This window comes from Mus caroli, unplaced genomic scaffold, assembly GCF_978045245.1.
Source record: "Mus caroli unplaced genomic scaffold, Mus_caroli_1 scaffold_10, whole genome shotgun sequence".
NCBI lineage: Eukaryota > Metazoa > Chordata > Mammalia > Rodentia > Muridae > Mus > Mus caroli.
The window spans coordinates 3,395,813-3,422,881 of NW_028227265.1; the positions used below are offsets into that span (position 1 = coordinate 3,395,813).

A 27,069-nucleotide genomic window follows, 5' to 3' on the forward strand; every position below is an offset into this window, starting at 1 on the left:
GGATTATCCCTGTTTATTAATCAGGGTTAGGATTCATTGCTGGTTTGGCAATATCAAGAATGGGCTCTACTCTGTTCTAGCAGCGATCTAGCGCCACCTAGCGCCGCAATCAAAATCTGCTCTTCTCATTTTTTCTCGCCTCCCTTCTTCCCCGCCCTCCCCCGGCCCCCTCTCCTCCTGCTTGAAATGGTAGATTGCTATCCCAGATTATGTTCAGGAAACATAAGAAGACAGAAAGCTGGATGTAGTTGCTTATGCTCATAATCTCAATACTGTAGAGAATTGCCATGAATTTTCAGGCCAGCCCGAGCTACATAATCTCTTCCAAGCCAATTCAGTCTACAGAGTGAGACCGTGCCTCATCAGTAAGATAAAACAATGTAAAGTAAAAATGTGTGGTTAACTGAGGCTCCAGCGATTATTTCAGAACGGCGGTTATCATTTCTGTGCGCCCAATTAGGTAATCGGGGGGTGGAGGAGAAAAGTCAGGGTGGAAAGAAGTCAGTGGGAGCAGACCACGTCGCACATAAAACTTCAGTGCTTCTAGTCTGTAGCCAGCCAAGGTCACAGGGATCAAAGCTCCGCAGGTGGAGCTCAGAGGACATCGCTTTGAGTACCGCAAGCCTAGGCCTCCAGGTTATACAAACCCTTTGGGGCAGGAGACAAAAACCAAGAAGTTTCCTGTCTGTGGCCCTCACACGGGAACATTCTTGGTTCTCACACCTTGCAAACTCACTCTTGGGAAATTCAGGAGAAAAGGCAGTGGAGCCCCAGCCACCAAGGAGAGGGAGGGACTGAGCTCCTTCTCAGACTTGTGTGGGCGCAGGGCGGAGCCGCGGGAGCATCCTTGAGCAGCCATCGCAGAGCATGATGGGAAAATCCTCCTTCCCTTGGACATGGCGCGCACCTGCCTGGCAGCCCCAGCCGGCTCCAGCACCGCGCTGTGCCGGTCCGTACTGTTCAGCGTCTGCCGCGGTTTGGGCGGTGGCGGCGGGGGTGGGGGAGCGCCTGGAGCACACCGGCACGCGCCGATGTACTGAGCTCCAGGGTGCTGAGCTTAGGGTGCTGAGCCCCAGGGCACGCGCGGTTTCTGCCCGACTCTGCGGGCATGGCGTCCCAGGTGCTGCAGCTGCTCAGGCAGGGTGTGTGGGCCGCTCTCACAGGGGGCTGGTACCACGACCCGGAGCATAGCAAATTCACCAACAGCTGCCACCTCTACCTGTGGCTGTTCCTGCTCTTGCTGCCACTGGCTCTGCACCTGGTGAGTCCCCAACTTAAGGGTGGGTGGAGGAGGGGGGAGGAGGAAAGGAAAAGGAGGAGAAACAGGAAGCGGAAAGGAAAATTAACAGGAGAAGAGAGGGAAGGGGGAGAGAAGGAAGGAGAGGATGGAGATGGGAAGAACTAAATGGGAAGTAAGGTTATGAAAGAGAAGGGGAGGGGGAGCCACAGAGGATGCCCAGGATGGGAAGGAATCAGTGACTTTTGAGAAGTAGGGACGGAAGAATGAGGGAAGGGGTTTTGGGACAACAGTCCTGCAGGGCACTGGAGAATCTCCGGAAAGAAGTATGTAGGACTTTGGGGATTGTGAGCTCATTAAAAATCGATGTGGGCTGCCTGGATGAGTCAGGCCCTGCTGTCTGAACGGTTGAGACTGGCTTATGGGTACCAACCATGGAGCCTCGCGACTTCGGATGATATCAGCTGTAACACCAGCTATAACACCTCAGGTGCGGTCGCAATAAAAAGGCAGTATGAATCCCTCTCAGGGCGACCTGATTTCGGTTGTTAGTCGGTTTTTTTTTTTTCTACTCTTCTCTTCTTGTTTTGCTTTAGGAAGGTAGATTCCACTGTCAATCACTCTGCAGTTTCACCATGGTGTAGAGAAGTCTGAAAAAAAATTAAAAATATACAGGAGTGGATAAATGTCATACGCCTACGTTGGAGCAGTGTGGCAACTCCTCCTCTGGGATGGCCAACAATGGGGGATAGTGAATGCTTGCTGAATGGTTACCTATGACCTTCATAGGTCAGTTAAACATATAGGTAGCTCAAGGCGTGATGGGGCACCCTTAAAAAGCTGCCTGCTGTTAACTTGCCGGTGAGGCGAGCGGCCGACTCTGATATGTCTGTGAAGGACTTTGTCCCTAGAACAGTACGTGGTCATGTTCTGCTCCACAAAATCTTCAATGAGTTTGCATAGGTGACAGATCCTGAGTCTGACATTCGAGATGCCTGGTGGCTTGGCACCCCTAGACCCTGGGCTCTTTTACTGGCAGGTTGTTCAGAGCTGTGGTTCTGGAGACAGCCTGGCTCAGCTGAACTCCGGACCCAGCTTTTCCCAGTTCTGGGACCATGAAAGGAGTTGACTTACTTTGACATTTTACTCTCCATGTGTATTACTTACCATCCTCATTGCTATGGCAACATACCCACCAAAAAACACCCTAGGCTCACAGTTGGACGGTGCAGTCCATCGTGATGGGAGAGACCTTGAGGCAGAAGTGTGAGGCCACAGGTCATGTTATGTACTCAGTTAGGAGGCAGAGAGAGGGGAATGCTTGTATTTAGCTCACCAAATACTCTCTATTCAGTTTGGGACCCAGCACATGGGGTGGGGCCATCCACATTTAGGGTGGGTTCTCCAGCCTCAAGTACCCAGTCTGGAACCTCCCTCTCGGGCATGCCCAGAGGCTAGCCTTGTATGTGACTCTAGATCCCGTGTGATTGACAGGATTCGCCATCACAGGCTTCACACATATACCTCAGTGTTCTCTCTTATGTATTAATAATATGCATGGTGTAGCATTTCAAAATAAGTGATGTGCCACAAGTCACTGCCGGCATCACGACAGCACTGTATATCTTGAGAAGGCTGCCAGTCACTATATCATCCTCACATTAAGATGGTGAATGAAATGACTCTCTTGTCTAATGTCTGGTTTCTATACAGGTTCCCCCGTCATGTTCTGGGTGGAAGGGCACCGTGCTTTTTCTGGATCCAAGGTTCAGTAGAGGAGCTTGCAAGGCTTCTAGGTCCTTAATTAACCTTTGCTCCAGAGGGTCCTCAGTCCCCTTTTTGGCTTTTGTAGTGTTTAAAATTGTTTTTATAGAATTTATAACATTTATAGAATGTTTCTTAACTTGTGTTTCCATTTCTGGGATCATGTGTTTGACTAGGAGTTTTGGAAGACAATACCCAACAAGGTTGTGTCCTTGTGCAGCACAACAGAGGGGCATGGCGTATTCTCCACCCCTCAGTCCATTAATGCTACCATTAACCATGGTCACCAGTCAGGGCAGAGTCTGCCCAGTTTCTGCGTTGTGAAGTATATATTCCCTTTCTGCACTCAGTCATAGGTAAATTGAGAACTATGCAGATTTCATCCCCAACAGTTTTAAACTCAGTGGCTGTCATACCCTGCTTTAAAATACTTACCACCATGGCGCTTAAGAAATTGATTTTGCATCTGTGTTCTTCCAAACTTTCTCAGTTGGTATCATTCTTCTTAAGGCAGAGTTCGTTTACCTTGCTCCCTCTCGGTGTGCTCTGTTGGTTGTAGTTGACATCCTTTTGTCTGTCTGTGTGATATGTGCTTGTGAACCAGGAATGTGTAGAGACACATTGTGGCGTGGGGTGGGGTGTCTTTTTCCATTGCTCTCTTCCTTAGAACCTGGAGTCCCCCAGTTGTACTAGGCAGGTTGGCCAGTGAGTTCCAGGAATCATTCCATCTCCACCTCCCCAGATCTGGGATTGCAAGCATAAACAGCCACACGTGCCTTTGACACGGGTACTAGGGATCCCTGGGGTCCTCGTGCTTAGGTGGCGGGCACCTCCATCCCTTCCCCTCAGAATTCCTTTGATGAGAAGCTGTAATCAGTCATCTGCCCCTGGCTTTTCTACTCTCCTTGGATGGAGACTCTTAGCACTAACGGAGATGCAATTTGGTCACCAGAATCCTGGGTTCTCAGGGGTCCAAGCTGTGCGCTGGAAGACCCAGAACCTGCAGCTTAAGCTCTGAAAGCAGAAGCCTATTACTCTGGGGCAGAGGTTCTAAACCTTCCTAATGCTGCGACCCTTTAACATAGTTCCTCATGTTGTGATGACCCCCAACCATAAAAGTATTATTTTGTTGTTGTTGTTGCTACTTGATAACTGCAGTTTTGCTACTGTTATGAATCCTATTGTAAATATCTGTGTTTTCCTATAGTCTTCAACAACCCCTGTGTGCTGGCTGATTTTGTGTGTCAACTTGACACAGGCTAGAGTTATCACAGACAAGGGAGCTTTACTTGTGGAAGTGCCTCCATGAGATCGAGCTGTGGGGCATTTTCTCAGTTGGTGACCAAGGGGGGAGGGTCTATTTTGTGTGGTGCCATCCTGGTCTGGTAGTCCTGAGTTCTATAAGAAAGCAAACTGAGCAAACCAGGGGAAGCAAGCCAGTAAGTAACATTACTCCATGGCCTCTGTATCAGCTCCTGCCTCCAAGTTCCTATCCTGACTTCCTTTGGTGATCAGCAGCAGCAATGTGAAAGTGTAAGCTGAATAAACCCTTTCCTCCCCAGCTTGCTTCTTGGTCATGACGTTTGTGTAGGAATAGAAACCCTGACTAAAACACCCTGTGAAAGGGTCAGTCAATCTCCCAGAGAGGTCATGACCCATAAGTTGAGAACTACAACTCTAGCTTTAGCAGCCAGACACTTCTGGGCTTTAACCACCAGTGGTCCCAGCATCTCAGCAGCTCTTGCAATCCTCAACTTCCCACACAGGGGGCAGCAGCAGGTGGTGCCTGCTAGCCTCTTTTGTATATGCGTGGCCCAGGGAGTGGCACCTTTTGGAGTAGGTGTGTCACTGTGAGCTTGGGCTTTAAATACCCTAGTCCTAGCTGCCTGGAAGTCAGTCTTCAATTAGCAGCCTTCAGGTGTAGATGTAGAACTCTCAGCTCTGCCTGCATAGATGCTGCCCTGATCCCACCTTGATGATACTGGACTGAACCTCTGAACCTGTAAGTCAGACCCAATTAAATGCTGTCCTTACAAGACTTGCCTTGGTCGTGGTGTCTGTTCACAGCAGTAAAACCCTAACTGAGACATCCAGTATTGGGGTGCTCAGTCAATACAAGGGTGAGAGCTCTAGCTCTTGGACTCTCTGCTCTTGGCTAGCAGCTAGCATTAAAATTCTTAGGCCTCTGGTGTCTGAAATCCTCAGCCCTTCAGGCTCTGGCTTCTTGCCTCAGCTTTTCACAGTCTCCTCCTTTCCTCCCTCCCTCCCTCCCTGCCTCCCTCCCTCCCTTCCTCCCTTCTTCCTTCTCTTCCTCCCTCCAGTCATCTCTAGCGTGATAGCCACCCTCTAGTATCCCTCATACCTCAGCATTGAAAAACAAATTATAGAGCATTAAATCAAACAACAATGGCTTTAGCTCATTTATGGCTATTGATTTGTCTTAAATATAGAAAAGAAATATAGTTTTTTTGTCTTTGAGGGCTATTAAGACTCTTTTAGTCCTTTAATTCTCTGATGTAAAGATGTATATATATATATATATATATATATATATATATATATATATATCCCAAATCTTTACCATCTCAAAAGAAAAGGCAGATGGAAGATAGGGAGAAAGCTCAGCAGCTACAGTACCAGAAGAGCAAGTATGTGTGAATTTGCTCTGAAGTTCCTTGTTACATTTTTAGACTGTATCTGACTTTATTACCTGAATTGTTAACAGTATCTATGGTCTGGAGACTAGCTAATAAGTAGTAGTAAATCCAGGTGTAGGTTTTGTGGTTTGTTTGGTTTTTTTTGTTTTTGTTTTTGTTTTTGTTTTTTGTTTTTTTTGTTGTTTTGTTTTGTTTTGTTTTTGTTTTTTGGTTTTTTGAGACAGGGTTTCTCTGTATAGCTCTGGTTGTCCTGGAGCTCACTTTGTAGACCAGGCTGGCCTGGAACTCAGAAATCCGCCTGCCTCTGCCTCCCAAGTGCTGGGATTAAAGGCATGCGCCACCACGCCTGGCATCCAGGTGTAGTTTTAAAGATGAAGGATGGGTAGTGGCAGCAAGGATGGCAGTGGGAATTAGAGACACTAGCATCCCAGAGTTTGCTGGGCACCCAGAATCCCCCTGGATCTGTCTTCTTAGCACTGGCTCTGCGTTATCAGTTCAGGCCACTGTGCCTGGCTTCTTCATGTGGGTTTCAGAGATTGAACTCTGATCTTCATGTTTGTGTGGTGAGCATCTTACAGGCTGAGCCAACTCCCCAGCCTCAATAGTTTTTTTGTTTGTTTGTTTGTTTGTCTTGTTGTTTTGTTTTTTCTTTCTCTCTCAGTGCTGGGAATTGAGCTTAGGGCTCCACACAGGCAAGTGCTCTACCACTGAGCTGTGTTCCTGCCTATTTTAACCCATGTACTAATAGCACACTGATGCATAGAATGGTTAATACACTGTGTAAAGGTTGAATCCTGCTACTTCTCGTAACGTCCTCAGTAATCCCAAATTCAGTAATAAAACATTTATATATAAAAAGCAACGAGCTTAGGAGAAACATTGGTCATCAAAGTGACTGATGAGAACTCGGGAAGCAAGAAAGACCAAAGGTAAATAGATAATATAACTCCTTTCCATTGATATTCTAACCAGAAAATGTCCCCAAACCAGAAGCACTTGATATCTCCCGACTTGTGCTGAGTAAAGATTCAGGTAAGAGCTGACTGTGCTTAGAGGTTTAAAGCGAAGTGGAAGCCTGCCGGCAAGAGCGTCCCCTCCCTCTTCTCTCCCACAGGCTTTTCCTCCAAATGTCCTCACAGCGCTGTTCTACTGCGGCTCTGTGACCATCTTCTTTGCAGTCATCAAGCTTATCAGCTACCGCCTGCACCTCATGTTCGACAAGGGAGAAGCAATCCAGCACCGATCCCCAAGAAAGAGAAGCAAGCAGAAGCCAGAGGGAGAGGCCAGCAGCCAGCACACCGCCAGGCACAAAAACCCAAGGTATCCTTGTCCAGGAGAGTGCCTGCTCCCAAAGGAGCTTTTAGTTACAATGTTACTGTCTGCTCCTCCCAAAGGAAAAGATCTGCTTTTAGTTACAATGTTTCTGTCTGTGGTGGGGTTGTCTCTCAGCCTGCAGAACACTTGCCTAGCACTCACAAAGGCCGGGGTTCAATGCTGGCCACCACTGAAGTCTGGTATAGTGATTTGTGCACATGGAAGGTGGAGGTGGGAGGATTGGGAGTTTAAGGTCATCTATAGGTGCATAGTGAGTTCCAGGCCAATGTGTGCCACTCGAAACTTAGGCTCAAAGTAAAATAAAATTAAAATAAATAAATAGAAGTTACCTTCTATTTATGAGTTATATATAAGGGTAAAAATTCCAGGCAGACATAGGTCTGTATACTTTGCTTATATTTAAAACTAAACTTAATAGAATTGATTTTTTTTTTTTTTACAATCAGGATGTCTTATCTGGTCATCATTCTAGCTTTACACTAGGATCTGAAATTCATTTGGCTTAAGCTTAACAATGCAAAAAAGTCTACTTAAGTATTTTATCTTGTAAGTATTTTGTGTATAAGGAATAGACCTAAGGGGCATAGTTGGGAAGGCACACAGAAGAGCCTGGCTCTCTGGTAACATCTGCTCTTTCTCACCCTGGGTCAGCAATAACAGGCAGATTCACAGCACCAAGAAGGAAGAGCCTCGAGGGAGCCTGGCCACACCACCCCTCTGCTGCAGCTCCCGAGGGCAGAGTGTCCACTCCCAGCATTCCTCGGGGCCATTGGTTGGTGACCTCTTCCTGTTGTTTTGGTGTTCACTCCTTATCATGGAACATCCAGCGCGGGTGGTTGTGTTGGCCCCTTGTAGTTCTCATGCTGTGGGCTGTGGAAATGGCCCCTGGGCATACCTGGGACATCAGACTTCACCTATTGTGTGTTTCCAGAACACCACCAGCAGCTTCTCATGCTAGAGAACCATGCAAAGTTCTACCCTCCTTTTCTCTTCTCCAGTCAGCCATGAGGTCGTCAGATTGCCAGTGTTTCCCAGCAGAGGAATTTTAATCCAGTAACATGCCTGCTCAGGCAAGGGATCATATCCAATGATAGACTCTGGCTGGAATACACCACACACCTTTGATCCCTCTGGCTGGAATACAGACACACCATAAGTACACCTTTAATCCCAAACGATGACCTCTAGTTGAGGGGCAGACAAAGTCAAACCGGAGAAAGATTTGACAGAATGAGTCAGAGGTAGGACATCTCTCAGGAGACTGGACAGGAAAGGAAGGCGGTTTGAAAGCAGTGAGGGAGAGAAGATTGAATCAGTTTGGTTCAAAGAAGATCTGCTCAGTTTGGAGCAACCCAGTCTGTGCAGTTCAGAGACTGTTTTTCCAGACAGAGCAACTGAGTTTGAAGCGGAGAGAAACCAATTTGAATCAGTCAGCTTGGAGAGGAGTTTGAGCCAGTATAGTTGAGTGGAGCCAGTGAGCCAGAGCTCAGAAAGAGCTAAAAGAAGTGAGTTCTGAATAAGTAAGTCTCAGAGATTGAAGCATTCTGGCCTAGGTTAGCAGACAGAGGCTGGAAGCTGAAGCCTTTAAGGCTTAGGCTTGCAGAAGATTAGATTGTACGGATAGTTAGATAGAAACCTTTTGGGCTCAGCCCAAGCCGTGTATTTATAGAACTTGGGTACAGCTCTCATCTCATCACTTCATCTGAGGAAATAAAAGCAACATTTACATTTACACTTCCCACTTGTAAGGACTGCCGTCTCTCTCTCTCCACTGCTCTCTGCATTAAATCTTGCTTCTTGGAATCTCAATATATTACCTCTCACATAGGGTAGCTTTACAGGTCTCCACCCACGATTGATGAAAACCTTATTCGTTCTGGTTTTCGTGTCTTTGTTAGCATCCTCCTCCTTTCTGTCACCATGCAGCCATCTTGGGAGGACGTCTGCCCTTAGACATGTTTCTTTGTCCATTTTATAAACAGTTAAGAAGCACAGAGGCTGAGGGGTCCTTTCCCGTGAACCAGTTAGACAGATTGAGCTGCCCCTGGGGGGTGAAGGGCAGTGGTCAGCTGTGTGGAGTGTGTGGAACGTGCAGTGAGCTGAATCCTATCTCGATGTTGCTTTCTGTTTCTGCAGGAGTTGCCAGCACAGGAGACAGTGGAAGACCTCAAAGGTAGAAGTTTTCATTGTTTGGTATGAAATCACCGCTGCATCCTCAGGGAAACAAGAAGATATATTTTCAGTCATGCGTATATGTGTGTATTTCTATGTGTGCACACTAGCTCCCATGAGTAAGTGCAGGTGTCCACAGAGGCCAGAAGAGGGTGCCAGACCCCCCCACCCCCTGAGCTGGGGTTACAGGCAATTGAGAATTGCCTGATGTGAGTGCCCAGAACTGAACTAGGCTCCTCTAGAAGAGCAGTAAGCACTCTTAACTCTGAGCTGCACCTTCAGCTCTGAGGTGAAGATGTTAGGGTCTTGGAGGGTTCTGCTTCCCAAGGACATGTGACCCTCCCTAAGGCTTTTTGATTGTCACAGTGAGGACAGAGTGCAGCTACATGGAGCAGACCAAAGCCAGGATGATACTTAGCATTCTCTGGTGCACACAGCGATCCCCCGGAGCAAGGAAGGAGCTTGTCTAGCCTGTGCCCTGGACCACAGTTGTTTCCCTTGGTTTAGAGGGACCAAGTAACTTGCGCAAGAGGAGAAGGTGGTGGAGCGCAGAGCCCGCTCTTCCCAACCACAAGGCCTGAATCTGTGAGTTAGACCACACTGCTCTGCCTCTTGAGGCCACAGCACAGCAAAGAAAAAAGTGTGAGCCACGGTTGTAAATATAGATGTCTCAGGAGCCACAGGAGAAGGGCGTTCCTATCAAAGAAGCACCAGGGGCTTGGATCACTCAGAAGGTAAAGTCCTTGCCGCATAAGCATGGGGATCCAAGTCAAGTCCCCAGAACCTGCACAAAAAGCTGGGGTTTGTGGTGCACACTTACAATTCCAGCACTAAGGAGACAGAGACCGGAAATCCCCGAGGCTCACTGGCCAGTGTCTAGCCCAGTGCATGAGTTTCAGGCTAGTGTGAGAGACGCTGCTTCAAAGAACAAGGTGAATGGCATCTGAAAGAATGACAGCTGAGGTCAACCTTGGTCCTCCACATACAGGCACAAGTGCATACATGCTCACATGAAATGTGCATGCAGTTATGCATGCAAGTGTATGCACTCATGTGCACATGCACACACACTCACACATGCACACATTTATGCATGCGCACACACACACTCGTGGGTGCACACACATACAAACACATACACACTCATGATTGTACAGTCACACACACACACATACATGCACATACATGCACACACATACACCCTCATGGGTACACACACATACATATACACATGTGTGAACACACACTTCTTGCACACACATAAACACATACACATGCATGCTCAGGTGCACACACATACACTTATATACACGCACACACACACAGAACCATCTTGGTGCGTCTGTTGCTGGTTTTGGTTTTGGGTTTGGTTTTGAATGTCTCACTCTGAGGTATTATACGTCCCCACAGATGTGTCTCACATCACCTTGTCATCCATCTCAGGTGTCGTTCTGTCAGAAGATCAACCTGAGGCACTGGTGTCATCTACCTCACCTGGCATGAAGTCAGAAAGTCTACCTGCCTCACAGGGGCGTACACCAGAACCCGCTCCCAGACCGGCATGCCCAGTAAAGCCAGTTACCACAGAACTCTTCACAGCAAGAAAAGGGAAAGAGTCAGGGGGCACTGCCCAGCGCCCAGCCCGCCACAGGTCCGAGAGTGGCCTGGTGAACCCTGGAGCCTTGAAGAAGTTGCCACAGCTGTCATTGTCCCAGTATGACTTACTAGAAACTGACATCTCCTTCCAGCCATGGGGCAGTGAGCACTCAGTTCTGCTTCCACAGCCCAAGTGTACCCAGGGCCCCACCCGGGCACAGCCACAGACCAGATCACCTCAGGACAGCCTGAGCAGCAGCTGCTGTCAGTGCAACACAGTCCTAGCCAAACCCACAGAGGAGGAGCTGACCCGGACATGTGGTCAGGTGGAAATGCCCTTGAACCAGGAAGTGGTTGACTCAGACGGCGAGGTTGCAGTGACTCTCATCGACACCTCCCAGCCTGGAGAGCCACTGAGTCTGCATGAACCCATTAAGATAGTAATCACCATGAGCAGCACCCAAAACTCCATCAGTGACTTGGAGAGCTCCCTGCACCTGAGGGTAACCAGCTCTGACAGAACCAGTGTCAGGCCCAGTGCAGAGTCTGCTGGCTCAGGAGGGGCTGGTCCTGCAGACCTGGAGCAGGTCAGAATCCCTTTGATCACCCTTGAGTTAACGGAGGATGGAGGAGGAAGAGGCGTCTCTTGTTCTGAAGGGAATGGAGGAGAAAGGACCCCAGAGAGAATGGAGGTGATGTCGCCTGAACATTGTTCTGGCTCTGGGCCTGGGGATGGAAGTCCCATCCCAGGCTCCACGCTTGCGACACTCACACCCAGGGTGGACCCTGAATCTGAGGGGAGCAGGGAGGGCCAGGCGAACCTGGACCCGGCCTCTTGTAAGAGTAGCCATGAGAAAAGGCATGCCCGTGTGCTCAGTGTGGACAGCGGGACCGATGTCTTCCTGAGCAGGAGTACCAAAGAAGTGGTCAGTGATGGCGAGAAACCCATTCCAACCTCCAAGTCAGACCTGGAGGCCAAGGAAGGACAGATTCCAAATGAATCCAATTTCCTGGAGTTTGTCTCCCTGTTGGAATCCATCAGTACATCTAAAGTGGTGGCACCTGACTTCCCAGCTGAGCAGAAAGGAGCAAGTCAGGGCCCTGAAGGTGAGGCTCCACCTGCTTCTCTCTGATGACATCACAACAGGGGTGTCAGTCTGTCCTTTGCCTGTGTTATCCAACCTTGGCATCAGCTCTCAGGGGACCTTTTGTTGCTTGTGTGTATGCTTGTGTGTATGTTTGTGTGCATATATGTGTGTGTGTGTGTATGTGTGAATGTGTGTATATGTATGTGCATGTGTGCATATGTGTGTATGTATATGTGTGTATGCATGCATATGCGTGTATATGTATGAATGTGTATATATGTATGAATGTGTGTATATGTATGTGTATATGTGTGAATATGTATATGTGTGTATGTATGTATATGTGTGAATTGTATATATGTGTTTATGTATGTATGCATGTATATGTGTATGTTTATACATGCATACACTTACATGCATGATTACATACACATTCATGTGTGTGGTGCACATGTAGGTGTATGTGTGTCTAGCACGTGTACAGAGGTCAGAGGACAGACCTCAGATGCCTTATATCCTCTGTTTTAGACAGGGTCTCTTATTGTCCTGGTCCTCACTACAGAGGTCGGGCTGACTGGCCCATAAGTCTCCAGGGATCTGTGAGTTTCTACTTCCCATCTTGTAACTTTGGGATTGTAGGCACCTGCCACTACACCCCGCTATTTTTGTAGGTTCTGAAAATGTGAACTCAGTTCCACATGCTTGTGAGGAAAGTGTCCATGGACTGAGCCACCCCCCTGCCATGTAGCTTAATTCTGCTACCATGCTTATTACATGGGTTGACCCTGAGCTGTGATGAGCAACCCTCATCCATGCTTGGTGTCTTAGGGTTCCCATGGCTGTGAAGAGACACCATGACCAAGGCAACGCATAAAGGACAATATTCAATTGAGTCTGGCTTACTAGTTCTTAGGTTCAGTTCATTATCATGATGGTGGGAACATGGCACGCATGGAGCTGGAGGAGCTGAGAGTTCTACATCTTGTTCTGAAGGCAAACAGGAGAACACTGTCTTTCAGGCACCTAGGTGGTCTTAAAGCCCACCCCAACTTCCTGGGCCAAGCATTTTCAAACCACCACACTTGAGAACTGACATGTTTCAGATTTGGGCTGTTTTTAGGTTTTAGTCTATTTGACTACACACAATGAGATATTTTTAGGCTAAGACCTAAGCCTATGATACTTGAGTGTATGTTCATGATCACTTGTGTTCTGGCTCTACCCCATATGCAGCCATGGATGGCCATATGTTCCTGTATTCTAACTGAGCCTTGTCACATGAGGTATAAGTTTCCTCTGGCAATGGATGTTGCCGCTCAGAAAGTTCTGGATCTTGGAGCATTTCTAGAACGTGGTTTTTGGATTGGGGGGACACCCCCCTGCCTCTGCTCCCTCCACGGGAAACTGGAGGATTTATGATGAGTTTCTAGCTTCTCTAGAAGCCAAGAATATTTATTTCCAGGGAAGGAAGCAGCTGTTTTCATACAGTCCCAATTCCTACAGTCCCAACAACTCTAAAACAGCTGTCTCTTTCCTTCTAGTGTAGATGAGATGCCTTCCAGGGACATTCAGCACAAAGCACATTTCTTTTAAAGAACCTACGAGGGCTACTGGTGATGACTCAGTTTGTATATGAGTGTGAGGGCCTGAGTCTGGTCCTCTAGAACTCATGGAGAAAAGACACCCAGGAGGGGCAGTGAGTTTCTGTGATCCAAGATTTGGGGAGATGGAGAACGGACTCCAGATTGCTCTAGATTCAGTGAAAGACTCTGTCTCAAAACAAAGGTAAGACTAACCCAGGAAGATAGCTGATAATCACCCCTAGCTCTGTGTGCACATGTACATACAGGTGTATGTAGCTTAGAGCTCACATTTCCACCCACGAGCCAGAGGTAGGAGTGGGGGAGAAGACAGTCAGACAGACTAAGAATGGCATGGGCTTTTAAAACCTCAAACCCCAAATGATATACTTCTTCCTACATAGCCACACCTTCTAATCCTTCCCAAACAGTTCCATCAACTAGCAACCAAACATTCAAATCTATCTTTTGGGGGATGGTTTCATCCAAATCATACTTCACATACAGTACTACTCAGACATATGAACATACAAGGGACATTTCCTATTCAAGCCACATCAAGGATGTTCTGTGAGTGGAGCAGGCTTGTCTGCTGAGATTGTGTGATCCCAAAGGAGGAACTGACAGTGGCCAAAGGGTATGGGCCAGAGACTCAGCTCCACGCTGTCACCTGTGCATCCTTAGGTGACCTTTATAGAGACTGTTATTCAAGTGACGTCGGGATCCTTGACTGCACCATAAACAGAGACTTCAGGGTGAGCCAGCATAAAGCAGGGTTGGAATTTGTCAGAGACAAAGTTAAAAATAGATGCAACTGTGGTGGTTGATAGAGAGTCATTTAGGAAAAACAGTGCACACCCAAGAGTATGTGGGCATCTCAAGAGAGTCACCCTCTAAAGTCTCTACAGAATTGTATATAGTGGCTTTGGTGGTTTCTCTGGTCACTTTGCAAGGGGTTGCTGAGGAATGTAGATGAGATGCTGAGGCGGTCCCCAGAGTAAACCCTGGGCCACAGGGGAAGGTAGTAAGCTGTTGTGATGAGTCATGTTGTCAGCTTGACACACCTAGGTAGAGAGAGCCTCATTTGCATAATTGCTCCCATAGGATTAGCCTATGGACATGTCTGTGGGGCCCTTTCTTGATTACTGATTGATGTTGGAGGGCCCACCCCACTGTGGATGTGCTCTCCCTAGGCAGGTAAGCCTGGAATGTATAAGAAAGATATCAGCAAGACAGGGGAAGCAAGCCAGTAAGCAGTATCCCTCTGTGGCCCCTGCCTTGGCTTCCCTCAGTGATGGGCTGTAATCTGTATGCTAAGATAAACCACTTCCTTTCCAAATTGCTTTTTGTTCAGAGTGTTCTGTGAAATCAACAAGAGAAGCAAATCAGAACAGATGTCTTCACCGTGAACAAAAGTCCATACTCTTGTTTGTGGGAGTTACAGAAAACTCAGGGTCACATCTGGACAGGGAGTAAGGCCATATACAGACCTTAATCGAGGAGTCATTGCTTTTTACCTTTCTTATTCAAACATCTCTATAGGAAAGGAATATTGTCTGCCTGTCATCGACTTTGATGGCAAACATTAACGATGCTGGCATGCAGTCTGTGAGAGGGAGGAAGGCTTCAGCCAGCCTCCAGCTGCCTTTTCTGCCTGTCTCTGTGATTCTGCTCTTCTTGTCCTGCCTCGGCAGTGGGACTGGAATGTATCTCCTTCAGAAAAGAGAAAAGACAAAGCAAGCCTTAGACCTGGAGGCCTTTAGCATCAGAGAGGTTGCAGTGGCCTCGTGAGATTTGCCCCGGCTGTGTGCTAGTCGGCTTCTGAAGAACTGGTTACTGTGATCTGAATGTTCAGTTCCAGAGCAGACACATGGGGCAGTGTGGCTGTGAGGTGACATCAGAAGTCGGGGGCATCTCTTCTAGTCATAGTCCTGACTGACAGGAGGATGCAACTTGACCTTGGATTTGACTGGATGAGGATGGGGCTTCTGCTTCCCCTCAGGATGCTCTCAATATGGGGCTTCTGCTTCCCCTCAGGATGCTCTCAATCAGCTGAGCTGTGGGAGGAAGGGTGGCGAATGATCCTCAGCCCTCACAGCATCCTTCGGCTCAAGGCTGTGGTAAATCATACACCAGCCAAGGCCTGGAGCTGAGTGTGGTGGGACATGCTTAGTGTCCTGGCTTCCTAGAGCTGAGTGTGGCGGGAAATGCTTAGTGTCCTGGCTTTCGGGAGGCTGGCGCAGGAGGATTGAGGCCATCCTGGGCTGCATGTTGAGACCCTGAGCCAAAGCAATAATAACAACAAAAAGCTTGTCTGGTTTCATATTTTGTGTATGTGTGTGTGTAAATAAAGATACCCACAGCCGCCTGCTCAGAACAAGGAAAGGTTTCCCCAGGGAAAGGGGATAAGTTTATCTGGGCAGCACTTAAAGCCAGGAAGGTCATACAAATTTCCTTGGTGTGGCTAGGAGCAGGGGTCTTCTGGTCTGGCATGGATGGAAGCTGTTGGCTGAAGCAGATGGACATGGGCTATCCTGTGTGGTTGATTAGGTTGAGAGTGTGGTTTTCTTTGCTTAATTATGAAAACAGTGACAGAGATGTAGTAAGCTCTGTTTGTGAGAGGGGAAGCGGAGACTTCTGGTGTCTTTGGAAAGTCAGTTATGTCAAATGATGTGTTGCTGGGGCACACAGGTGAAAGGATGTTTTGGTATAGCTGACACATGAAAGGATGCGTGATTTTTAGAAAGAATATAAATATGACCCCACAGACAGTGGGAGCTCGCTGGTCTTCACTGACGACACTCATTTGTTGGCTTGCCTTACACTGTGTTGCTGAGCTTAGCTTGTGCTGACTTCATAGAGAAACTCACCAGAGAACTTCTCTCGAGGTTCCTGTGGCTTCTCGCTGCTTCTGAGGAGGACTGGGGCTGGTTGGCAAGCCTTGAAGTTTCTTCTGGATTGAGCTGCCCTTGCTGATTCGTGTGTGGTGTCTGCCGAGTGGACTGCAGCTGTTGGTTCGTGTTTGGTGTTTGCTAGTGGACTGGACTGAAAACGACAAAGATTGGAAACACCCTCAAAGAACTCTTTCTAAACAGGTCCATCTTCCCCGTATCCTAAAAACCTTTCTTTCCCACTACTTCTTGTGGGTTCTGGACTAGAGGGGAGGTTGAACCCTTATCAAAGAAGGTTGTGAAAAATTTATGACTACAGAGAGGCCTTGCCCATGTGGAGCTAAATGTCACAGAACTTGGGATGGCTTCCTGAACTGTTGGCTAGTGGCAGCCTGGCTTCTAACAGGTTAATTCTCCCATGCTAAGTCTGGTCCTGGGCTGAGGCTGAAGGTTACCAGCTGTTTTGGCTATTGACTAGAGATCTCTTAGTATAATTATTGCTCATCATTCCTCCGCATGCACAGTTTCTTAGCCTCTAGAAAATTCTGTAAAACCATACCCTAACTGTGCTACACAAAGATACTAGTTGAACAGTTATTTATGACATAGGTGTGTGGTTTTCCTCAGGAAGACATGAACAGCTAGCTATCTGTCTGTGTGTTTCAACCAGGGCATCAAGGACAGACCAAAGTAGTCTTTCACCCCATCATAGTTTAGTGACCAAGTGAGCTTATTGCGGAGGTATTGAAAGGCGATTGAAAGGCAGCTGCATCATTACAAAGCTCTCCCACCCTGAGTGACATCTCGCCAAAGCTTCATCTCTGGGTTTCTTGCACAACTTTCAGGCAGCAAGACAGATGAGAGAGTCTCCTCTGCAGACTGCCAATTGAAAAAAAAATATATATATCTCCAAACCCTGTTTGCTTTAAACCTTAGGGAGGAGCCCATGAAGCTTCTAAGTGTCCTCCAGCTGTGAGCTTCCATCCCAGAGAAACTGTTTCCATTCTGAAGAAATAGCTACACCTCGGGAAAGTGAAACACTTTAAGTTTGCAAGGATCCTGTAAATATGCCACATTGTATCTACAGATGTGACTATTTTTGGATGATTTGGGAGATTATTTAGTGGCATTTGACCGCATTATTTTTTAAAGTAAATATATAGTTAAAAGGGAGATTATAGGGGTTTGAATGAAAATGGCCCCATACGTCCTTAGAAAGTGGCACTATTAGGAGGTGTGGCCTTGTTGGAGTGGGTGTGGCCTTATTGGAGGCATCCTGTCAGGGATGGGCTTTGGGGTTTCAGAACCCCAAGACAGGCCTATTGTCACTCTGTTCTTGCTGTCTGCTGATCCAGATATAAAGCTGTCAGCTTCCTCTCCAGCACTCTGTCTGCCTGCATGTACCATGCTTCTCACTATAATGACAAGGACTAAACTTCTGAACTGTAAGCCAGCCCCAATGAAATGTTTTCCTTTATAAGAAATGCTGTGGTCATGGCCTCTCTTCTCAGCAACAGTAACCCCAATAGCAAGCCTAACTAAGACAGGGCATCTTTAGTATCGACTTCTTTTGTGGAAATATTCATGTCTAGGAAAATAAAAACTCCAGTGTGCTTTGGTATAAGAACAAATGTCAGGACTGAGAGGGCCTGGGGAGGTGTCCCATATACTGACCTGAGGAATGTCTTAAGATGTTGGAGATGAGCAGATGTGCCCAGAACTGGCAGTGTGGTGTGGGAGCTGCCTTCTATACTGCTCGGTGTCTTCTGAGATGAACCTGACATGGCTATTTGTTCTGGTGTCACACTTCCCTTGACAACTGTGAGTATTACCAGCCTGACAGACTGTCAAATGAAATCTAAACATTTTCTTGTGTCAGAGACACTTGCCACTGACATGCTGAGAATGCTTGATGTCACGGCCCTCTCAGAAGTTGGCAATCTCCTCCAGTGACAGGAAAAAAATCCCAGGAGTGACTGCGGTGGCAGTGAGGTTGATGTCCTTGGACACTGCAGTCATTGCTGTCCAGTCCAATGGCATGTCGTGTGTGTGTGTGTGTGTGTATGTGCCCATGTATATGTGTGTGTGCATGTTTATGTGTGCATATGTGTGTATGTGTGTACATGTGTGTATGTGTGTCCATATGTGTGTGCACCTATGTGTGCCCATGTATATGTGTGTGTGCATGTGTGCATATATGTGTATGTATGTGTGTGTGCCTGTGTGTGACCATGTGTGTGCATATGTGCATATGTATGTGTGAATGTGTGTGTATGTGCATGTGTGCATATGCATGTGAGTGTGTGTGAATATGTGTGTATTTGTGTGTGTCTGTGTGTGTGCTTGTGTGCTCATGTGCATGTATGCATAGGCATGTGTGTATGAGAGGGTGTGTGCGTGTGTACATATGTGGAGGCAGGAGGTGTCTTTCTCTATTGCTTTCTACCCTATTTTTTTGAGACAGAATCACTCGTTGAACCTGAAGTTCACCAATTCAGCCAGACCAGCAAACTTCAGGGACCTGCCTGTCTCTACCTCCCAGCACCAATGTCGCAGATGTGTGCCACCATGCTTGGTTTTTGTTTTTTCTTGGTGGGTTCTGGGGTCAAACTGAGCTGCCCATGCTTGCACAGCAGTCCTTCATCCACCTTATCTCCTCTTCCCCTCAGCAGTGTGTCTTGAAAGGGCTTGTACGTTCAGACTCTTTATTCCTGTTTTCAAATCTAGTCTGAACCCCTACAGGGCTGGCAGTTTTCATAGAAGGTAGTGACAATTAAAAAAAAAGTTTTTTTTTTTTTATGTATATGAGTACACTGTTGTTTATTCAGGCACACCAGAAGAGGGCATTGGATCCCATTACAGATGGTTGTGAGCCACCATGTGGTTGCTGGGAATTGAACTCAGGACCTCTGGAAGAGCAGTCAGTGCTCTTAACCGCTGAGCCATCTCTCCAGCCCTGATAGCGACACTTTTGACCTTTGTGTCCACACACAAGCCAGGGAAGCTCTTCATTTTGCATAGCGGCATAAGCCAAGACCCTAATCTGTCTAAAGAAGATTTTTATATAAGCCCTTCCCTCCCATCTGTACCTGCTGATTCCTGAACATTCTTTCATCCTGAGGTAGTCCCAGCAAAGGGTGAGTGCAGGTCGTGCTGTGTTGTCCGTGACACTAAGCCAGTGGCTCTAAGTCAGTGATCAGCAAATGTCTGCCTTCCCAGGGTGGGCATTCTGCCTCTAGCTAGGAGATGGACACAGCGAGAGTGAGTGAACTCAACATCACTGGCGAGATTTTAATGAGGTCCGTGGATCAGGAACATGGTCTGCAGTCTTCTCTTCAGTCTGAGCATGTGTGCATTAGGAGCTTTTCATGTGTGTGTGCAAATTCCAGCAATAGCTATGGTAGTGGACATCACTGAGTCTCCGAGTCAGGTCCACAGAGCCTCTCAATCCCTTGGCAGAGTAGGTGCCTGAGCAACTTGTCTCAAACATATATACGTGTCTGTGTTTCAAATCTATTTATAGACCTTCATACTTAGTAAAAGAAATATTTGTCTAGAAACCTGCCTTTCCTCCCTTCCTCTCTTCCTCCCCTCCCCCTTTTCTCTCTTTGTCGTTTGACACAGAATCTCACTATATAGGCCAGGCTAGACACAAACTCGTGGGGCTCCCCCTGCCTCTGCCTCCTGTATGCACTACCCCCACCCAGATCATTCGGAGTTTGGTTATTTGCTTTATTTGGAGGCAGAGTCTCACTCTGTAGACCCTGCAGGGCTGGAACTCACAGCTGTCCTCCTGTCTCAGCCTGCCAAGTGCTGGGATAATTGGCCTAGCCACCAGGCCTGAGTCTTCATTCTTTTTATTTCAGGGCCGTTAGTTTATTCCCCGAGCACTCGGATGGATTGACTGGATTGTCCTCAGTATTAACATGGAAGGTCTTATCTTCCAGGTCATGCCTCCCCAGGGACCAAGGAGGAAGCTGTGGAGAATGAAAAACCCAACGGACGTGATCCCAAGCCAGGAAAACCAGACTTGCCAAGCCAAGACCCTGCAAATGGTAGCCCGGTGTTCACACAGCCTTCCAAGTCCGCAGCACTGTAAGGAGGATTTGGTCACTTAGCGCTGAGCATAGTGAGACAGACCATAGTTCTTCCTATGGTGTTTCTTGTCATGCTTTGGAGGATGGTAGAGAAGTCCTGCTGGTGTGTGTGTGTGTCTGTGTGTGTGTGTGTGTGTGTGTGTGTGTGTGTGTGTGTGTGTGTAGGCCAGATGTTGAACATCTCCTCAGCAGTTCTCCATCTCTCACTGGACTTGGAGCTGACTGGTTTAGCTACACAGGCTGACCACAGTGCAGGGATCCATCCCCCTGTCTCCTTTCCAGCCCTGGAATGTCCCCCAGTGCTTGGCTTTGATTCACATGGGTCGTAGGAATCTGGACACAGGTTTTCACACTTCCATGGTGAACAGTTTACCAGCGAGCCACCTCCCCAGCCCCTCACCATCTGTCTTAGTTTGGGTCACTACTGTTATGATTTAACACCATGACCAAGCAAAAATCAACTTGGGGAGGAAAGGGTTCATTTCATTCCCTGTTCCATATAATAGTTCATTGTCACAGGGAGTCAGGGCAGAAACTCAAGCTGGTCAGGATCTTAGAGGCTAGAGCTGATGCAGAAGTCACAGTAGGGTCCTGCTTACTGACTTGCGCCTCATGGCTTGCTTGCTAAGCCTGCTTTCTTAGAGAACCCAGGATGATGAGCCCTTCCTCATCAATCACTAATTTAGAACATGCCCCCACAGGCTCACCTACAGCCAGATCTCTCAGAGACGTTTCCTCAGTTGAGGTTTCCTCCTCTCTGACGACTCTAGCTTGTGTCAAGTTGACATAAAACGACCCAGTACCCATCCTTAAAGTATTCATGTGTGTTAAGTTTCCAGGGTAGCCGGCAAAGGCATATCATCTACCGAGTGACTTCCCAACAAGACAGCTCGGTACTGCAGGTCATCAGTGGGCCGGAAACGTCTGTGCAGGAGGAAATGTCCCTGGACGCTATGCATGTTTTCATCGATGAACACGGTAAGTCCTTATTCTAGAGAGCAAGAGGCAGGACAGCCATGGCTATCCCGGGGCTCTGCTTGGTCCTTGGTCAAGTGTTAGATATTGTACCAGGCAGACAGTCCTGGGATTGCTTTGTTGCATGCCTGAGAGGTTTCTCTCCTTCCCGCCTGGCATGTGCTATGCTCACTGTGCAGACAGCATGTTACTCACCTTGTATGTCTTATCTCCAAGGAGAATTGTTTGGGCAAACTTGAGATTTAACCAGGTGCATAAGACTTTTGCTCTTTCAAAACTTTATTCTTCATTTATTTTGCTGCCGTAAGGTTTTATGTAGCTTAGGCAAGCTTCCAATTGATCCTATAGCTCAGAATGACCTTGAACTTCTGATGTCCCAGCCTTCCTGAATGCTGGGATGATATGTGTTATGTGGTCCTGGGCTCGGAAACCAGGGCTCTGTGTGTTAGGCAAGCTCTCTACCCAGTGAACCAATCTCTGGGCTCCATGTTTTGCTTTCTAAACACCCATTCCTTTACTTCCATCTCCATTGTTACAGTAGCTATTTCTTGTCTTGTAATAATCTACTAATAGTTTCCCTCCCAAGGGGAGACTTCAACAGGGCACAGGCCCAGGGCCCAGTAAATATGTATTAGATATTTGTTAGACATCTGATCCTCGTAGCTTTTCCTGGTACCTTCGTATAATAATGATTTAGAGTAGTTACATGTGGAATCACCAACCAAATGATAAGAGTCATAGTCCCAAAGGCAAGGCACACGGGCTCCGGTTGTTCTGGGATGGGTCTTGGCTAACCTCCTTTTGAATATTTTAAGTTATTTTTCAGTCAGTATTCAAAGTAGCAGTTTCCTTATGGGGATTTGACGGTGGTTTAGTTCTGGTCAGCTCTCCCCCATCTCCCCTCCCCCATCCTCTGTGAACCCTTCCATCCTACAGTATTTTCCTTCCACTCTGAAATCCCTGGTGCTCTGTTACCCTCCTCACCTCCCTCAATGCTTCGTTTTCATCCTTTCCTGAGTCCTTTCCAGTTTCTGAGTCTTTATATACACTCACACCACATAAACACAGATATATACAAATTGGAAAGAAGACACTAGGACCCTAGCACAGGCTGTGAGAAAGCCTGTTTGTCTGTGTGGCCCCGGTCCATTGTCAAGTTACTGAGTACGCAGGAGGATTCTGACTTCTGTGACCTTTTCTAGCTCATTATCTCGTGTGTCTGCAGACCTGAGAACAGCCTTCCTGTCAGCAGAAGGTCAGAGGCTGGGGATATAGTTCAGTGGCAGAGCGTGTGCCTACCACATGTAAAACACACACACACACACACACACACACACACACACACACACACACACTCCAGAAAACACAAAATGGATTCTGGAGGTTGAGACCAGGCTTTGGCTTTGGTTTGCTGAGGGATACTTAGTGGGCATCTCCATCAGGGAGTTAATTGTGTTTCCTAGGCCCCAGGAGCTGATTTTCATACCTCAGTATCTCAGACCCTCCAGCAGAGCTAATGTAGCCTTGCACATAAATCCCACCCTTCCTTTTCCTCCTTACCAGCCTGACACCCAGTCAAGACCTCACTCGCTCACCTCCTCTGAGGCAGCCTGGACTCTGGCCTCCAGCTAAACCACATTCCTAGTGAGCCTCTTTTTGTTAGGTTAGATTCCCAGAACCTCTTAACGAAACCTATAATCCCAGAATTTAAGTTAGCGGGAGGGTTGGGAGTTCAAGACCAGCCTGAGCTACCTGAGAAAATACTAGTTTTAATAGCCCATGCCTGAAATCCCAGCAGAAGGCTGAGGCAGGAGGATTAATAGTTGCAGGACAGCTTGGACACCACAGGGGGGGGGGGGAAACAAAAACAAAAACAAAAAACTAAAGAAAAACAGGGGGAAAAAACATGGATTGAGGAATTAACAGAACAATACAGATAATTAGGTTTGTAGGTCAGCCGCGGTGAAGTGACTCATGGTCACCGTGGGGATCACCAGGTAAACAAGCAGATTATTTTGTCTTAGTGACTTGCTTTAAACATCATTCTCCTTTGCTAAATAAAGTTCTGCTTCAAGTGTCAGACAGAACAAAACAAACCCAGTCACTCTACAAACAGCCTGACCCTGACGGGGCTGCCTTCAACTTGAAGACAGTAGAAACGAGCCTGTGCTTCACAGGTGGGGTGATATTCTCTGCTCAACTCTCGTGATTTCGCAGGGGAAGTCAGATCCTGTTACCTAAAGTCTGGAGATCAGAAAGAAGGCTCCTCTCAGCATCCGCCCTTGAACCCCGACTGTGTGTCTCATGCCAGGTGAGTGGGCTTCGCCTCCAGGTCCGGGATCCTGGAGAGTCCTGGGATCCACAGACTCCCCCTGAGGAGAGTGCGGAGCTTGGGGTAGAGAAAAGGCATTTATTTCTAGCGGTCAGGATAGAGTTTTGTGTGAAATGAAAATATGACATTATAGAAAACCCAGCAGAATCATTTTTGTGGTCGTGGCCTTGGCAGAAGATGGACAGGATGTATAGATGACAGGGAGGGGACCTGTGTGAGGGAACCTGAGCCCAGCGGCTTGAGAACTCGGCTTTCCAGAGGTAGGTGTAGTGTCTGCCCCCAGGGCACACTGGAAATGTGGGTGCTTCTGTTTTGCAGGCTGCGCTACAGGTAGCTGAACTAGGTGTCTTTTCTGTTTCGTTGAAAATGTGTTGAACAGCAACTAGTTCCTAGCTGTGTGAGTTCCACTGGTAATGAACCAGCCTGAAGAGCTGAACAACCACCCCAAAGTGCACAAGGCTAGCTTAGCTGTTCAGCTCAGCTCACCAGCTGCGAAGTAGGTCTGAGGTTCCCCAGACTTAGAGACTCTGTATGGCCGGCATCTGAATGAGTGAGCTTGCTGTAAATGTGGAGGTAAATTTGTTATGTGGAGTGTATTAGAACTGCACGCGTGTTTGAAGAATTACAGGGACTATTGTGGCGTAATTGGCATGTCGTGGGCTTCCCACATGGAGACTATAAATGGTGTTTTAAGAACCTGGGGGTGTGACTCCACCGCTAAGACTGAGTTGAAGCCCTCCATTTATCTTCAGTGCTGCATAAACAGAGCATGCTATGATCCTGTAATCCTATAATCCTAGCCCTTGGGAGGTAGTAGAGGCGAGAGGATCTGAAGTCCAAGGCTACCCTTAGCTGCGGAGAAATGCTGAAGACAGCCTGAGCTACAAGAGACCTGGTCTCAAACAAAACAAGATCTAACTCCTGTGGTCTCGGCTTCTGGAGTCCTGAGGTTTTTTTTTTTTCCACAGGTGTGTTGGGGATTTTCAGGGAGCCTAGAAGGAAGGACACTATTTTCCTTGTCACGTAGCCACCTCTGGAATGTTCTCTGGTTGATGTTATGACCCTATCACCAATTCTCACCTGGTCAAAAATGTCAGTGCCTGGAGGTCTTTCCTCCCCACCGCCCCATCCTTCCCAATCTACTCAAACCCAGTCTGTCCTGCAGAGACAGTCTGTGTTTACCTCCTCCCATCTCATGTGCATGTGCACCAATCAGAGTGGGCTTCCCCAGCCAGAGACAAACAAGCAGACACTCAATAGGAAAGGAGTGCATCTACCACTCAACTCTCGAGTTAGCGCATGCCATGACTGCAGTTTATGAGTGTCATCTAGGACAGCGGCTTTCTCAGACGATGCCTTCAATGGCAGGAGGACACAGGGCTGGAACTGCCACATCCTCCTCCCAGAGGCAGGGTGGTATATTCTTCTGCTAAATTCAGAACAAACGGAAGCCTCTTATTTTATCCCATAGTAAAGTCATGAGCTTTGCTTTTGTTTGTTTCCTCTGAATAAATATACTCTACTTTCTTTACACACACACACACACACACACACACATGCGCACACACAAATGTATTCACACGTGAATGAACATACATGCACACACACACATATATACACACATGCACACACATGTATACACACGTGAATGAACACATGCATGTGTACACACATGCACATATACATATGCATGCATACATACTCACATGAATGCACATACATGCACACATGTGTACATATACATGCACACATGTAAACACATGTGAATGCAAACACACTCTTGTACAGCATTCAGGACAGTGCTCTCTGTGGAGGTCACTCCACGGTGTCAGGTTTCTTCTGCCTAGAAAAGGAGGACAAAGTTATGCTTTCCTTTCCTGGCAGTCAACCCTTGGCATTTCCTGGCATCTGGCCAGGAGGAAGCCCGTTCTCAGCAGGTGCACTGTGCCTGATTGTGAAGCGGGCATCTAAGAGCATGGTGTTCCCCTAGTAGCCTGTGATCCAACGCCTTGGCACCTAAGGCAGCTTTGGCGTGTGTACTTAATATTCTGTCTCTAGCTCTTAAGGCCGTTAAGTTCTGAAGCCTCCACCCACAGCAAATGCAGATGCTGACTTTGAGATTGGAAGGGAGCCTGGCTAGGACTCCATGAGCACACCATAGAAGGTACTGGAAGAAAAACAGCTCTTTCCCTCTAAGGTGACCTCAGTGGCTGGGAGTACCTCCAACTAGCTTGTAAAACTGCTGGATCCCATTACTGGCTGGAAGGTGACTCTCTCAGCCATTGTGAGGCCTGGTGTTCACGGAACTGTTTTATGTCCCAGATGCTCTGCTCTGAATGGGGACTTGTGAACCATGTAACTTCCATGTCTCTTTGGGAATTCCTGGAGGAAGCTGAGAGAGGAAGTTCATCTCCCTTCCTGGCTCCCTCAAACACTGTGAGACCAGCAGCCACCCCACCACCACCACCACCACCACCGCAGAGGCTCACAGAGCACCCTGAGTCACACGCTAGCTGTTCTTCAAGCAGGCGCCTTGGGGAAGGATATCTGACTGTGCTCCACTCTCCCCAGAAACCTGAATCGCAGCATCTCCGGGGGCTGCTGAGAAATGCTGCCTGACAGTAAATCCGCTTCGGGTTTAACTGACCAGAACACAGGACTGATTTACTAGTTCAGAGCCCAAAGTGAGCTGATCTGCCTGAAAACTGATCTGGACGCAGGTCATCAGCCCAGGAAATGGAAGAAGTTGCCTGAAAGGGTTGAAATGATTCTCACTGCACGTCAGACATCCACTACTCCTTTATAGGCTTTGTAACTAAAATTTCACTCTCCACCCTGCTGTGTGTGTGCCCGTGCATATGTGCGCATGCACGAGTGTATGTGTGTGCACACATGTGTGCGTGCATGTGGTGTGTGTGTGTGTACATGCACACATGTGCGTGTGCAGTGCATATATAAGGCCAGAAGGGAACTTCAAATCTCACTTGAGACAGAGTTTCTCATTGGCCTGGAATTCTCCTAGCAGGCCAGGCTGGTTGGTGAGCCCCAGGAACACACGCCTGTCTCTGTCTCCTCAGTGTTGGGATTACAAGCTCACCTCAACAAACTTCACTGTGTAGGTTCTGGGATCAGAACCCAGGCCCCCAAACTTGCAGGGCAGGCACTTCATTGACTGAGCCTTTGCTTGGCTTTTGTTTGGTTTTGTTTGGTTTTTGAGACATGCAGCCCAGGATGGTCTTGAACTTTCATTCTCCCTGCCTCTGTTTCCAGTTTCTGGGCTGACTGCCATCCACCACTAAGCTAGAGTGAGAGCTTCTGTTCTTCGTCCCATGAAAATTTGTCTAC

General features: G+C 47.7%; 1 protein-coding gene across 2 annotated transcripts in view; it reads left to right on the forward strand.

Annotated features, from left to right (window-relative positions):
* Positions 1 to 897: 897 nt before the first annotated feature.
* Positions 898 to 27,069, forward strand: part of Pcnx2 (pecanex 2) — a 145,394-nt gene continuing 119,222 nt past the window's right edge. For both annotated transcript variants that reach the window (XM_085843512.1, XM_021170316.2), the window contains exons 1-8: positions 898 to 1,261; positions 6,773 to 6,978; positions 7,645 to 7,765; positions 9,130 to 9,166; positions 10,609 to 11,868; positions 20,268 to 20,415; positions 21,250 to 21,395; positions 23,610 to 23,703. In XM_085843512.1, coding sequence (XP_085699638.1) covers positions 1,109 to 1,261; positions 6,773 to 6,978; positions 7,645 to 7,765; positions 9,130 to 9,166; positions 10,609 to 11,868; positions 20,268 to 20,415; positions 21,250 to 21,395; positions 23,610 to 23,703 — 2,165 coding nt within the window. In that variant the 5' untranslated portion in view covers positions 898 to 1,108. The remainder of the gene's footprint in view (positions 1,262 to 6,772; positions 6,979 to 7,644; positions 7,766 to 9,129; positions 9,167 to 10,608; positions 11,869 to 20,267; positions 20,416 to 21,249; positions 21,396 to 23,609; positions 23,704 to 27,069) is intronic.